Raw genomic sequence first — 13,542 nt, forward strand, 5'->3', positions numbered from 1 at the left:
TTCCCCCTTGTTCTACAGGTATGTGAAAGGCTACCCTCCCAACTCTCCCTACATTGGAAGCTCTCCCACATTATGCCACCTTTTGCCCGTTAAAGCTCCATTCTGCTGCTTGCGCTTGGATAAGGTAAGGACCTGTCACATTTCCATATCTGTCAACTGCCCCTTCTTGTGAGAGGACAGCAGCCCAAGTGCCCAATGTAATCTTGCACAACTTAGGGTTGCACATTTTTTTGGACATGGCAGCCCAAAACACTCATTTTTGGGTGCTGTGCCCAAAAAAAGCACTGGGGGGTGGGGTCTTGTGTTGCATGACTTGTGAAGGAGTGCGACCCCAGAAAACGGTGTCCCAGTTTGGGGCCACTTCATATTGGAAGGCATGCATTTCTGAACAGGTTCTTTCTTTTTCTACGCTTTTGTGGGGCACCAAGGTTAATAGGGGACACGGGTGGCACAGGGGACACAGGAGGCACTGTGAGTTAAACCACAGAGCCTAGGACTTGCCGATCAGAAGGCCGGCGGTTCGAATCCCCGCAACGGGGTGAGCTCCCATTGTTTGGTCCCTGCTCCTGCCAACCTAGCAGTTCAAAAGCACAAAGTGCAAGTAGATAAATAGGTACCGCTCCGGCGGGAAGGTAAACAGCGTTTCCATGCACTGCTCTGGTTTGCCAGAAGCGGCTTAGTCATGCTGGCCACATGACCTGGAAGCTGTACGCCGGCTCCCTTGGCCAATGAAGAGAGATGAGCGCCACAACACCTGAGTCGGTCACGACTGGACCAAATGGTCAGGGGTCCCTTTACCCTTTACCTTTTAAGGTTAATTTAGAAACACCAGCAACTGAAAATATTTCCTGAAAATCACCAATTTTATTTTGTGTTAAGGTTTCTAGTCCCTACTGTGGCAAAGGCGTGCAGGCAGTGCCTGCTCAATGATCAGAGGCATGAGAAGGTCTAGATCAGGGTGGCCTCACCTCTGGCCCTTTGCATATTGCTGAACTAACAACTCCCATCGTCTGTGACTTTTGCCCATTCTGCCAAGGGCTGATGGGAGCTGTAGTTCAGCAGCGTCTAGAGAGCAAGAGGTTAGCTAGCCCAGGCTAAACAAAACGTCCAGGGGTTTGTAGGAATGGGAGCTTTGGAGATGCAGACATGTACACAAGCTGCTACCTGGGCTGGGCTTTCTTAAAAGCCACACGAACGTCTCTGATGCTGGAGGAACTGTTTGAATGGCCAGCAGGGTTTCTCTATAAAGTGGAAACATCTGGTACATTGGCAGTTGATAAAAGTGAAACAGCTGGAGATTTTGTTTCTCTCCTCCCCCCCCCCCAGCTCTTGCATCTAAGCAGCTTCCCTGCCCCCATCTTGTTCACGTGGGGGCTCTTCTCTTCTTCCTACTTCATCCATCTTCCTGTTCATTTCATCCTCTCAGTTGGCTGTTCCTTTGTGACTGCTTCATATCCAGGAGAGTTGGAAATGGTTACTGTGGGAGGGAGGATAATTTTATTGGGAAAGTGGTCTAGTTTACCAACTGCCCTGCTTGCTGTGGCTGCTTTTATTACCTTGTTGTGAAGGATTTTTAACCTTGGTGGCTACATTCTCCCTCCCTCCATTCTCAGAGGCAGCAGTGCTTCTTAATCCCAGTTCCTGGAAACCACAGGAGGACCACAGCCTCTTTTTGATATTTGAATTTTTATTGATTTACAAATAAAAGATAAACAAAAAATAAGAAGAAAATAAAAAGAAAAGAAGAAAAAAAAAATAGTACACGTTACATGTTTCACATCAGATATTTCACATTTCCATCTCTTATAAGACTTCCTTCAGCTTGTCCGTAAATCATTCGTGGTAATAATTAAGATTACGCATTTCCTAGCTTATATTGACAATATATATCTCTCTCTCTTCTATTCCCTTTAGTCAATAACTCTTCGTCTTTCACAATGCTTCTTTAAATCCCCTTAACGTTGTTTGTCCCTCACTTATATATTCCAGGTAATCTACATATTTTCCCCAATCCTTAATGAACTTTTGGTCTCTTAAATATCTAATCTTTCCTGTCAATTTATCCAACTCCGCGTAGTCTAATAATTTTGCTCTCCACTCATCCACCGTTGGTATTTCCTGCTGTTTCCACTTCTGGGCTAGCGTTACCCTTGCTGCTGTAACCGCGTAGTACACAAATTTACAATCCTTCTTTTGTATCTCGTTCCCTAGTATCCCCAATAGGAAGATTTCTGGTTTCTTTAAAAACGTATATTTTAGGATCTTCTTGAGTTCAATATATATTTTTTCCCAGAATTCTTTCACTTTTCTACACTCCCACCACATGTGGTAAAAGGAGCCTTCCTTGTCTTTGCATTTCCAGCACTTATTACAAACCTTGTACATTTTCGATAATTTTATAGGTGTTATATACCACCTATAAAACATCTTCATGACATTTTCTTTTATTGTCGTACATGCTGTAAAGTTTAATCCATCTTTCCACAGTTTTTCCCAATCTTCAAATTGTATACTATGGCCCACATCTCTAGCCCAGTGAATCATAACGGACTTGACTTCCTCATCTACTAAATTCCAATCTAACAACATCTTATACATTTTAGATAAAGTTTTCACATCATTGTCTATAATTTCCGTCTGAAATTTAGAGTCTTTATCCACATATCCTCTTTCTTTGCTGTCTTTTTTAAACATTGCATTTATTTGGAAATACTGTAGCCAATCAAATACTAGTTCTTTAACCTGCCCATAAGGTTTCAATCTCCATTTCCCACCTTCTTTAATTAATAATTGGCTGTATGTTACCCAGTTACTTCTCATATTAATCTTTTTCACACTTAACACTTCAAGAGGTGATAACCAGTGTGGAACTTTAGGCTCCAACAGGTTTTTGTACCTTTCCCATATTTCAATTAGTGGACCTCGAAAGATGTGGTTTTCGAATCCCTTATGTACTTTCCTTTTTCCGTGCCACAAGTAGGCGTGCCAACCGAACCTGTTGTCGAAACCCTCCAGATCTAGCAATTCATTGTTCACTAACTTGACCCAGTCTTTCAGCCAGCAAAGACATGATGCCTCATAGTATAATTTCAAATCTGGCAGGGCAAAACCTCCTCTTTCTCTTATATCTGTTAACAATTTAAATTGAATTCTCGGTTTTTTGCCCTGCCAAATATATCTTGAGAGCACCCTTTGCCACTCCTTAAAGACTCCATTCCCCTTAATTATTGGAATGGTCTGAAATAGAAACAACAACCTTGGTAGCACATTCATCTTAATTGTGTTAATCCTTCCCCAAAATGACAGTTTTAGTCTTCCCCACACTTCTAGGTCCTTTCTGATTTCTTTCCACACTGTTTCATAATTATTCTTATATAAGTCTATATTTTTAGGGGTTACCCAAATTCCAAGATATTTAACTTTTTTAACCACCTCTATCTGTGACTGTTGTTGAATTGTTTCTATTACCCTCTGATCCATATTTTTGGCTATCATTTTCGTTTTCTTCTTATTTAGTTTGAAGCCTGCCACATCTCCGAACAGATCTATTTCCTTTAAGATTTCTTCAATTGTAGCTATGGGATCTTCAGTCATTATTACCAAGTCGTCTGCGAATGCTTTAATTTTGTACTCATTATGACCGATTGTTACTCCTTTTATTTTTTTGTTTTGCCTAATTGAATTCAGAAGGACTTCTAGCACCGTTATAAATAGAAGTGGGGAAAGTGGGCAACCCTGTCTCGTTCCCTTCTGTATCTTTATTTCTTCCGTTACTACATTATTTATGATCAATTTAGCTTTCTGCTCCCTATAAATTGCTTTTATCCCATTAAAAAAATCTTTGCCCACTTCCATATATTCCAAATTTTTCAACATAAAGTCCCATGCCACATTATCGAATGCTTTCTCTGCGTCCACAAACATCATTATAGCTTGTTTGTCATACCTGGCAGACAGATATTCTAACATATTAATTATGTTCCTTATATTGTCTCTCATCTGCCTGCCAGGAAGAAAACCCGCTTGGTCTCTGTGGATAATTTCTGATAACAAAATCTTCATCCTCCTCACCAGAACTCCTGCAAAGATTTTGTAATCTATATTCAGCAGTGAAATCGGTCTATAATTTTTGACTTGGGTTGGATCTGCATCTTGTTTTGGAATAAATGTAACATATGCCTCTTTCCATGTTTCCGGAATTTCTTCTTCTCTTAGGATGTTATTCATAACCTCCTTCAATGGGTTCATCAAGATGGATTTCATCTCTTTGTAATAACCCGCAGTGAATCCATCAGGTCCTGGGGCTTTTCCTCTCTTCAATTCTTTGATTACTTCTACTATCTCTTCTGTTTCAATAGGAGCATTCAATTGTTGTTTTTTATCTGTTGGTATTTTCTGCACCCTTTTATCCTTCAGAAATCTCTCTATTCTCCTCAAGTTGTTTCTCTCCTTGTTTTTGTAAAGGCTTCTATAGTAGTCCAAGAATTCTTTCCTGATTCCTTTTGGATCGCTTATTTCTTCTCCCTCTACTGTAATTTTATTTATTGTGCTCTGTTCTTTCCTTTTTTTTATTTGCCACGCAAGCCACTTGCCTGGTTTGTTTGAGAATTCAAAGTTCCTTTGTCTTAATCTTTTAATATTCCATTCCACCTCTCTATTTATTATTGTGGCAAACTGGGCTTGTAAGATTTTGATCTTTTCTTTTATTTTCCGACAGTTAGGTTTCTTAATTAGTTTTTGTTCATTGTCCATTATCTGCTTTAAAATTTCCTCTTTTCCTCTCTCTCTATTCCTGTTTTTAATTGCATTCTGCTGAATGAAGTAACCTCTTATTATGGCCTTGCTCGCGTCCCAAACCACTTTACTCTTTGTTCCTTTATCACAATTATCAGCAAAATAATCTGTTAGCTTCTTCTGTGCATTTTCTACAATTTTTTGATCGTCTAAAAGATATTCATTTAATCTCCATCTAAAAGTTCTTTTCTCAAAACTCTCCAACTCAAATTCAATCGGATTATGGTCTGAAATTACTTTGGGTCTAATTTCTATTTGTTTGGTTCTTGGTGTCAATTCATTTGAAATCCAGACCTGATCTAACCGTGACAGCGACTGGTTTGGTTCCGAATAGAAAGTGAATTGTTTATCCAACGGGTGTCTAAACCGCCAGATATCTATCAGGTTACAATTTTTTACCATTGAAAAAAAAGATTTTGGTAATTTCCCTTCTTTGCTTGCTCCTTCTCTCCGTCTATCCATTTCTAAGGAAACCACCCCGTTCATATCTCCCATTAAAATAATTTTCTGATCCATGTACTCGAGTAATTTCTCTTCTAGGTTTTCGAAGAATTCAGTTTTGTTACCATTTGGTGCATAGACCCCCACTACGACCAGATTTTCTCCTTGCCAATTGATTCGAATCGCAATCATCCTTCCCTCATTATCCTTAAAGATTTGTTTGGCTTCAATCTTATTTTTAACATACAATACCACCCCTCTTTTCTTTTCTTTATCTGAAGATTCAAATTCATTCCCTAATCTTTTGTTAATTAGAATTTTTTTGTGTCTTCTAGCCACGTGCGTTTCTTGCAAACAAATAATATCCAAATTTTTCTTTTTCAAAAATTGTTCAATTTTATTCCTCTTTTTTTTATTATTCATCCCATTAATATTCCAGTTCCAAATTTTTAACCCCATGGTGCCCACCATTTGCGTGAGTTTCCTTTTCTTTATAAATTCGCCGAGTCTCCTTCTTCCTCCTCTTCTTCCTCCTCCGTCTGTCTTCCACTCCTTTCTTCTTCTTCCTCCGTTTTTGGTTCTCCTGGTGATCCTCCCTCCGCTCCCTTAGCTCCATTCACCTCTGATCTTAATTCCTTATATTTCCTCAAAAATTTCCCTGTTTCTTCTAAATTTGACAACCTGTGTCTCTTACTTCTATACACAAATGATATTCCTTCCGGGAACTCCCATCTAAATTCAATTTTGTTTTTCTTCAGTGTCTGTACCAGTGATTTATAAGAATCTCTTCGTTTAAGTAATCTAATTGGGATATCTTTAAAAATAATTATGTAGTTCCCATCTATGTTCAGCCTCTTTTCCCTGTTTTTTCCTAATATTCTGTTTCTCATTTCTTTATCCTTAAATGTAATCAGACAATCTCCTGTAAATTTCTTTGCTTTTGTAGTATTCACACGCATTCTAAATGCATTCTGCACATTTTTGGCCATTTCTTCTATTGGTATATCCATCCATTCCGCCAATTCTGCTATCAGCCTCTCTTTGATGTTTTCACCTTGTATCTCTGGCACAGCTCTGAGCCTCAAGTTCACTTCCCTCTGTCGGAGTTCATTCATCGCAATAACATCTTTCATCTCTTCCTGTGCTTTATTTAAGTCCATCATTTCTGCTTTGATCTTTTCTTCCTCCCGTTTAATATCTTTTAATTCCATTCTTGTCTTTTTTAACCCTTCCTCTGCATGTTGAGTTCTCCTAAATACTTCTTTTATTTGACCTTTCAACTCACTAACTGTTTCGTCCATTTTTTTATCCATTTTTTCAATTTTATTATCTACCTGCTCTAGTTTGGACTCTAAGTTTTTCTCACTCTGTTTAATTTCCGCAAACATCCTTAAGATATCTGCCTTAAAATCCGTCTCTTGTTTAGATCCTTTCCTCTCACCAGGAGTCCCTCCATTTGGTCCTTTCTTCACTGTATGAGACATCTTATACTCTTATAATTCCCCTTTCCCCGTGCAGTACCCTCCTCCTCTTCCCCCCCGCCAGAATTATTCGCTTTAACCCTCTTAAATTATACAGTTTCCGTTTTACAAATTCTCCAATTCTAGTTCTTTTGCATTGCCCTTCTTATCTATATGTAATCATCAATAATAATATTTCTCCCCTTATATATATTTCAAACAGTCAATACAAAGTTCTTATTGTAGAGTCTTCTTGCCTCCACACAAATTGCGCCACTGCAGGGGGTTCTTCTTGCCTCCAATCAGGCTAATCCACACAAATGGGTAGGGGGGACACAAAAATAGCGAAGATAAAAGGTAACAAAAAAAGAAAAGGCGATGAGAAGGAAAGAAGGCTAAAAGCCAAGTTGTGCAATCTCAGTCCCACCACTAGGTGTCACCAAGTCCCTTTAATATAGCATTGTTTCCAATGATGTAGCCGTATCTTATTTCTCTGGCAACTTAGTTTCTCATACAAATCAAAAATTCCAAAAAGAAGAAGAAAGGGGGTAATATCTACAGGAAATCCAACGTACAGCTAATTTCCACAGCCAGTATTAATGTAGTTAACCTTTTTTAAACTTTCCTCCACGCGCCTCTATCCTCAGTTCTTAATGGCGTCGGAGCCTTCTCTTCCGGTTTCACTGTCCTTTACACTTTAAAGACAAGGTGGAGAAGTACTCCTTTCTCACATTCAAACCCTCCTTTTCCTCAAGGACTCACAGTTCCAACCATTCGCCCCTGGTCCCCCTTCTCTTCCACAATCCTCTTGGTATAAAGTATCTACATAAAACGTTGCTTTTAAGGAAAATTCAGAAAGGGGAAACAGAGTGTCGCTATGGCAACTCACTTTCACTTTCCCCAGCACTGGAATCTCGCTGCGTCAGAGTTGATTTCGGATTCGGCTGAACCCCGGTTACTTCTCTTATTGCTCCATGACTTCCTTGTTGTTATAACCATAAAATTCCAAATTCTTTGAGGTCGGAGTCCTTTAATTTGGGAGCGCAGCGCTTTCTCGGCAAGCTCGGGGCTTCGCTACTTGAAGGTGGATAATGGCTTCCCTCGACCTGCCAATCTGCTCCGCCGTTCTCTTCACTTCTTCTGAAGCTACCTGACGGCCGGGTTGATCGCTTCTGGTCGTGCCGGGAACCGGACCTTCTGGACACCCTCCAGAAGTGTTTTTTGGGGGCCTCCACGCCCTGAAGCCCCCCTAATCCTTCAAAATAGCCCGGGATCTCCCTCTCGGTAAGATCCCCACTTGCTGTGAGATCGCGCTGCGTCGGAAGTCGGTCAGGACCACAGCCTCTTGTGAGTGGGTCCTACCTGCAAGTTTCCCACCTGGGCATCTGGTTGTCTACTGAGAGACTGGATGCTAGGCTAGTTGGGTCACCGACGTGCTCCAGCAAGGTTCTTCTTATCTTCTTATGGGGAGAATAGGTGACATTGGTCCTTTATTGAGCGCCAGCCAGGAAGTGTAAAATAAAACATTTCCCGGCATCTTTCCAGGGCTGCAGGCACAACAGTTATGAAGACGCCAAAGCCTACGGCTTTAAGAACAAGTTGATCATTGTGTCAGCAGAGACGGCTGGGAACGGCTTGTACAACTTCATTGTTCCTCTCCGCGCCTACTACCGGTCACGGAAAGAGCTAAACCCCATCGTACTGTTGCTTGACAACAAGTAAGTACTTCCCCGCTCCAGCTCTTATATACACACAAACATACAAATATACTGGGGCTACATCAGAGCCCCCCCACACACACACCCTACACACTCCCTGTAAATAGAAAAGTAGGCTTTTAGGGGAAAGGCTCTACCTAAAGCTGATGCTCAGAGAGTGATTAAGAAAGATGGTGGTATGCTCTGCTCTGAAGTTCTTCCTACTCAGACTGCTTCTGCTGGTGTTGTACGTGATGATACTGTTGCTGTTAAGTTGTGGGTGAACATATTAGACGACACAACGATTCTTCAAACAGCTCTTGTTTATTCATAGGCCAGAACTGAACTGAAGGGTTCAGCCAGCCTGCTTATATAGAGCTCCAGTACAACGTAACTGTAACAACTTTCTGTAACTATTCAATCACTGAACGTCACTTTCGATCCCTTATTTGCATATGTGGACCTGAGTGAAAACTATCTACAGTATCCCCCTGCTGGCCCAGGGTGAGAACTTCAGTACATAACAGTTGCTTTACTCACAAAAGTGACTTAAAAGCACAGTGCACAAACACTACTACAATTTACAAACACGAATTACAATGAAAGCAAGAAATAGAACCTGACACATACACAACACCTAAACAAATAAAGGTCAGTCTTATGGATCCTGCCTTCTAAAAGAGGCCACAAGTAATTGAAAACCTTCAAATTAAGGGCCAAACGCCCAGGTAAAAAGGAATGTCTCATATCTGAAAATGAAGATGGCACCAAGCGAGCTTCCCTGTGGAGAGCATTCCACAAGTTGGGGAGCTACCGCTGGGAAGGCCTGTTCTGTGTTGCCACCCTCCAGTCCTCTCCATGGTGGCAGCACACAGAGAAATGCCTCAGATGGCAATACCAGGATCTGGGTCTGTTCATGTCGGGGAGAGGTGGTCCTTGACGTATTAGAGCAGCTTAAGAAATGATTGCGCAAACACTGACTGGCAGCAACAGTTTCAGGTGGGCATCTTTTACAGCCCACTTTGGGGACAAGACAGGACTTGAACCAGGGACCTTCCAAATGCCAACTCTCTAACACTGAGCTACAGCGCCTGTGACCAGCAAAGGTCACAGGCGGAGGTGTATTGTGAGAGTGGAGAAGTACAACTTCGAAAGTAAGGATGAGGAGCTGGCACAGGATCCAGGGAAGGAGAGGAGACCTATGCAGAGACTGAAGGTGGGGTGTCATCGTGGTCAGAGCGGCAAGAAGGGTGAAAGATTTGGGCAGCACAGCACCAGAAAGCAGGGCTGGTGGTTGGGGGCCGGGAAGGAATTCAATTCAGTTTGCCTTTCAAAGTGGACCTATCCAATTCACACTTTTTGAAACATTGCAAGAATCAAACTGCAGCCATCCTTCAAAATCCGCATTTCTCTGGATTTTGCAGTGCAGTTCTCCAGCCAAGTGATGCGCACAAAAATGCATATGCTGTGGCAAAGTGTGCATAAATGTGCACGTATTCGTGAAAATAGAATACCAACATGCATTTTATTATGGGAAGCTGCTTTGCCAAAATGTGTATATTTTAGGGGAAATTGCATGCAGGCATGTGTCCATTAGGAGAAATTCACACTAAAAGGCTGAAGAATTTTCATGGGCGCTTCTTCATAATAAGAATTCACGGACTGATGTGGAAAACTGGACTTAAGATTGGAAAAAAGAGAAACTGAGTGTCTCTTTTTCAGGCCTGACCATCATTTCCTGGAAGCCATCTGCTGTTTTCCAATGGTCTATTATATGGAAGGCACAATTGATAAGTAAGCTTTCCCCTTTCTCTCTCTCTCTCTCTCTCTCCTTCCCTGCACCTGTCTCTGTCTCTTTTGGTTCAGTGCCCCAAGGCACAACCCCAAGGCACCACCATGAGGGACAGAAACTTGGAGGTGTTTTATTTTGTTGGGCTAAAAAAAAAACAAAAAACCAACCCTCTGATAATTCATACTCAGATCCATAAACATACAAAACAGTTCTGCCTTTGTACATTCCTTAAGTTGATTCCTAAATTTTCTATCCTGAGGCAGTGTTCCCCATGCTGGCCCAATGCAACAATTTGGGATGGGGTGATCTCAAAACAGCAACAAAAAAATTGTCAGCAAATTGCCAAGAGCATAATTTTCTGAGACATTTCGAGCATCAAAGCTGGCTAACCCTAACCCCTCCCGCCTTCCAACAGCCTCCTAATTGTCACTTGTTTTGGGGAATACCTTTTAGCCTCGACAGCTTGCTGCAGTGTGGGATCATTTATGCTGACAATTTGGTGGTGGTGGACAAGGAGAGCACCATGAGCGCCGAAGAGGATTACATGGCAGATGCCAAGACCATCGTCAACGTCCAAACCATGTTCAGGTGAGGCAAAGTGCTTTGAAGGTTCAGCATCTCTGGCCATGATAATCTTCCCTCTTTCTCCAGGTTGAGGAACCCTTTTCAGCCTGAGGGCTGCATTTCCTTCTGGATATCTTCTGGGGGCCACATGCCAGTGGTGGGCAGGGCCAGAGAGAAGAGTGGGTGGAGCAATGAATGCCAATTTTACTTTTGGTACAGCAGGCTGGTTGCTACATGCACCTCTCAGTCCTCCATCCAGTCAAGCAAGCAAGCAGCAGCATCAAAGTCCAAGGACACATTCTAGCCAAGCAAAGCACACTTGGAGGGCCAAGCATGGCCAATGGAAAGTGTGGCCTGGGGACAGTTCTAAGGGCCAGATAGAGAGGCCTGGCAAGCTGTATTCAGTTCCCCACTCCCACTGTTTCTCTTGCATCCCATAATGGAGAGCTGGTTCCAGGCTGGATGGTTTTAAAAGAACACTGGACAAATTCAGTGATAAGGTATGGGGCTATCTGTTTAGCCCATTTTAGTGTTGGCTAAGTTCTAAAATCTTCCTGGATGTTTTAACTGTGTATTGACAAATGTACTTTTTTCTGACTGATGGTCGAATAAAAGGTTGATATGATGAATTCAGTGATAAGGCTATCAGCTACTCACCAGCCAAGGAAATGTGCGCAAGAACACCTATATTAGTGAAGATAACATAGCAAAATGCATTATATCAAAGGAAATTCCTTGAAAATACGTCCTTTGTTAGTCAAGCCTGCATACAGAAATGTGTTGAGTAGGATAAATTCACATGTAAATACTGAATAAACTTTTTTTTTTAATGCAAATTGCAGAAGAAATGTGGACAACTGAATTTTAAGACAGGAAAAATGAGAAACAGAGAGAATAAAAATTGACAGTTTTGCCCACACACACATACACGAGACATTGCAATGTGGGGTTCTCATATTTTCATTTCATTTCGTTTCACTTTAAATTTGTATACCGCCTTTCTATATACCTAGATATTGATAAACAAGGCAGTTTACAAGCTGAAGAAGCAACAAAATATACAGCAAAGATTACTCATAACAATCTGATCCAATGCAAAAAAAGTCATAATTAAAAATATGACTTAGAATAAGCAGCTTATACGAAATAAAGTAATATAATAGCACACAAAAATAACACACAAAATATCATAGAACTATAGAGTTGGAAGGGACCCTGAGGATCATCTAGTCCAACCCCCTGCAATGCAGGAATATGCAGCTGTCCTGTATGGGGATCGAACCTGCAACCTTGGCGTTATCGGCACCACACTCTAACCAGCTGAGCTGTCCAGTGACAGAACTAGGGCAAGAGTTAAATGGGAAAAGGCTCAGAGGTTACAGCATATTTTAATGGGTCCTCAGACATGCAGCTTGAGCTATTCACACCACTGGGAGCAATCCTATGCACATGAAGCTGGCATAAAGCAATGTGGTGTAATTAAGACGGCATAAAGTTACACAATAATATCAACAATAATTAAATAGAAATTCACTTAAGAATTAAAAAAACCATTAAGGTAAAGGGACCCCTGACCATTAGGTCCAGTCGTGGCCGACTCTGGGGTTGCGGCACTCATCTCGCTTTATTGGCCAAGGGAGCCGGCGTACAGCTTCCGGGTCATGTGGCCAGCATGACTAAGCCGCTTCTGGCGAACCAGAGCAGCGCACGGAAACGCCGTTTACCTTCCTGCCAGAGCGGTACCTATTTATCTACTTGCACTTTGATGTGCTTTTGAACTGCTAGGTTGGCAGGAGCAGGGACCGAGCAATGGGAGCTCACCCCATCGCGAGGATTCGAACCGCCGACCTTCTGATCGGCAAGTCCTAGGCTCTGTGGTTTAACCCACAGCGCCACCCATGTCCCGCCCCCCAAAAAAAATAAAAAAACATTACTAAATTACAAAACAACAGCAAAATTACAATGCGTAAAAGCTATATAAACAGATCAAATTTAACAACAAGATCACATAACTTAAAATAATTCCCTCCCCCCCCCCCCATATACCTCTTCTCCCTTTCCAGCTGCATCTACTGCTCTTAAAGCCATGGGAAGGTTGTTTCTCAGCTGGACTTGATTGAGGGTGGGGGAGGCAAGACTCTTTTGTCCTCCTTGGCAATTCCCAACTGAGTAGCAATTAAAGTTGTGGGATAATCAGCATCAAATAACCAACATGCTTCAGTGCAATTAATACATGAAGGGGTTAAGACCATAGAATAAGCTTAGTGAGGTCACTTCCCTTTACCTTGGGGAAAATAGGAAATCAAACCTTTGTTCACCCCCAGTCTACGTGAGAAATTCCAGCTCCAGCTCAACCACGTGGCTCTTACGAGCCACTCTTGAGTTCTTATACTAATAATCAAGAAACATTTACCACTTTGTAACTAAGTATTGCTTACTGTGCAGCTTTCCTGACTGATGTAAGGGAAAGCACATAAATTTGACCTTTGGAGAGTTTGTAAGTAATCCATTTTTAACCTTACCAAACACGCGGTCTCTTGCTATGCTGGGAGGAGAAGGAAATCTTGGAATTTACTTGGAAGAGCATATTTTAATGGTCTAACAGCCTATACGTCCACACTTTACTTTGCTGCATATTTTTGACCTTAAATCTCTGTTGGGTTCTCTTACCAAAGACTAATTGCCCCAAAGTTGGATCTTGGCATCCAGGAATTCATCTCTATATCTATCTATCTCTATATGCAACAAAAATGAAATGGGGTATCTAGGTGTTCACTCTATTTCATGCCCCTTC

General features: G+C 41.6%; 1 protein-coding gene across 14 annotated transcripts in view; it reads left to right on the forward strand.

Annotated features, from left to right (window-relative positions):
• Positions 1-13,542, forward strand: part of KCNT1 (potassium sodium-activated channel subfamily T member 1) — a 207,799-nt gene that overhangs the window by 174,700 nt on the left and 19,557 nt on the right. For 13 of the 14 annotated variants that reach the window (XM_083597183.1, XM_083597191.1, XM_083597192.1 and 10 more), the window contains 4 exons: positions 19-124; positions 8,241-8,413; positions 10,115-10,186; positions 10,638-10,772. In XM_083597183.1, coding sequence (XP_083453309.1) covers positions 19-124; positions 8,241-8,413; positions 10,115-10,186; positions 10,638-10,772 — 486 coding nt within the window. The remainder of the gene's footprint in view (positions 1-18; positions 125-8,240; positions 8,414-10,114; positions 10,187-10,637; positions 10,773-13,542) is intronic. The other variant, XM_083597193.1, reaches the window with a different exon arrangement.

Source organism: Podarcis filfolensis (genome assembly GCF_964270895.1).
Source record: "Podarcis filfolensis genome assembly, chromosome: Z".
In the NCBI taxonomy this organism is placed as follows: domain Eukaryota; kingdom Metazoa; phylum Chordata; class Lepidosauria; order Squamata; family Lacertidae; genus Podarcis; species Podarcis filfolensis.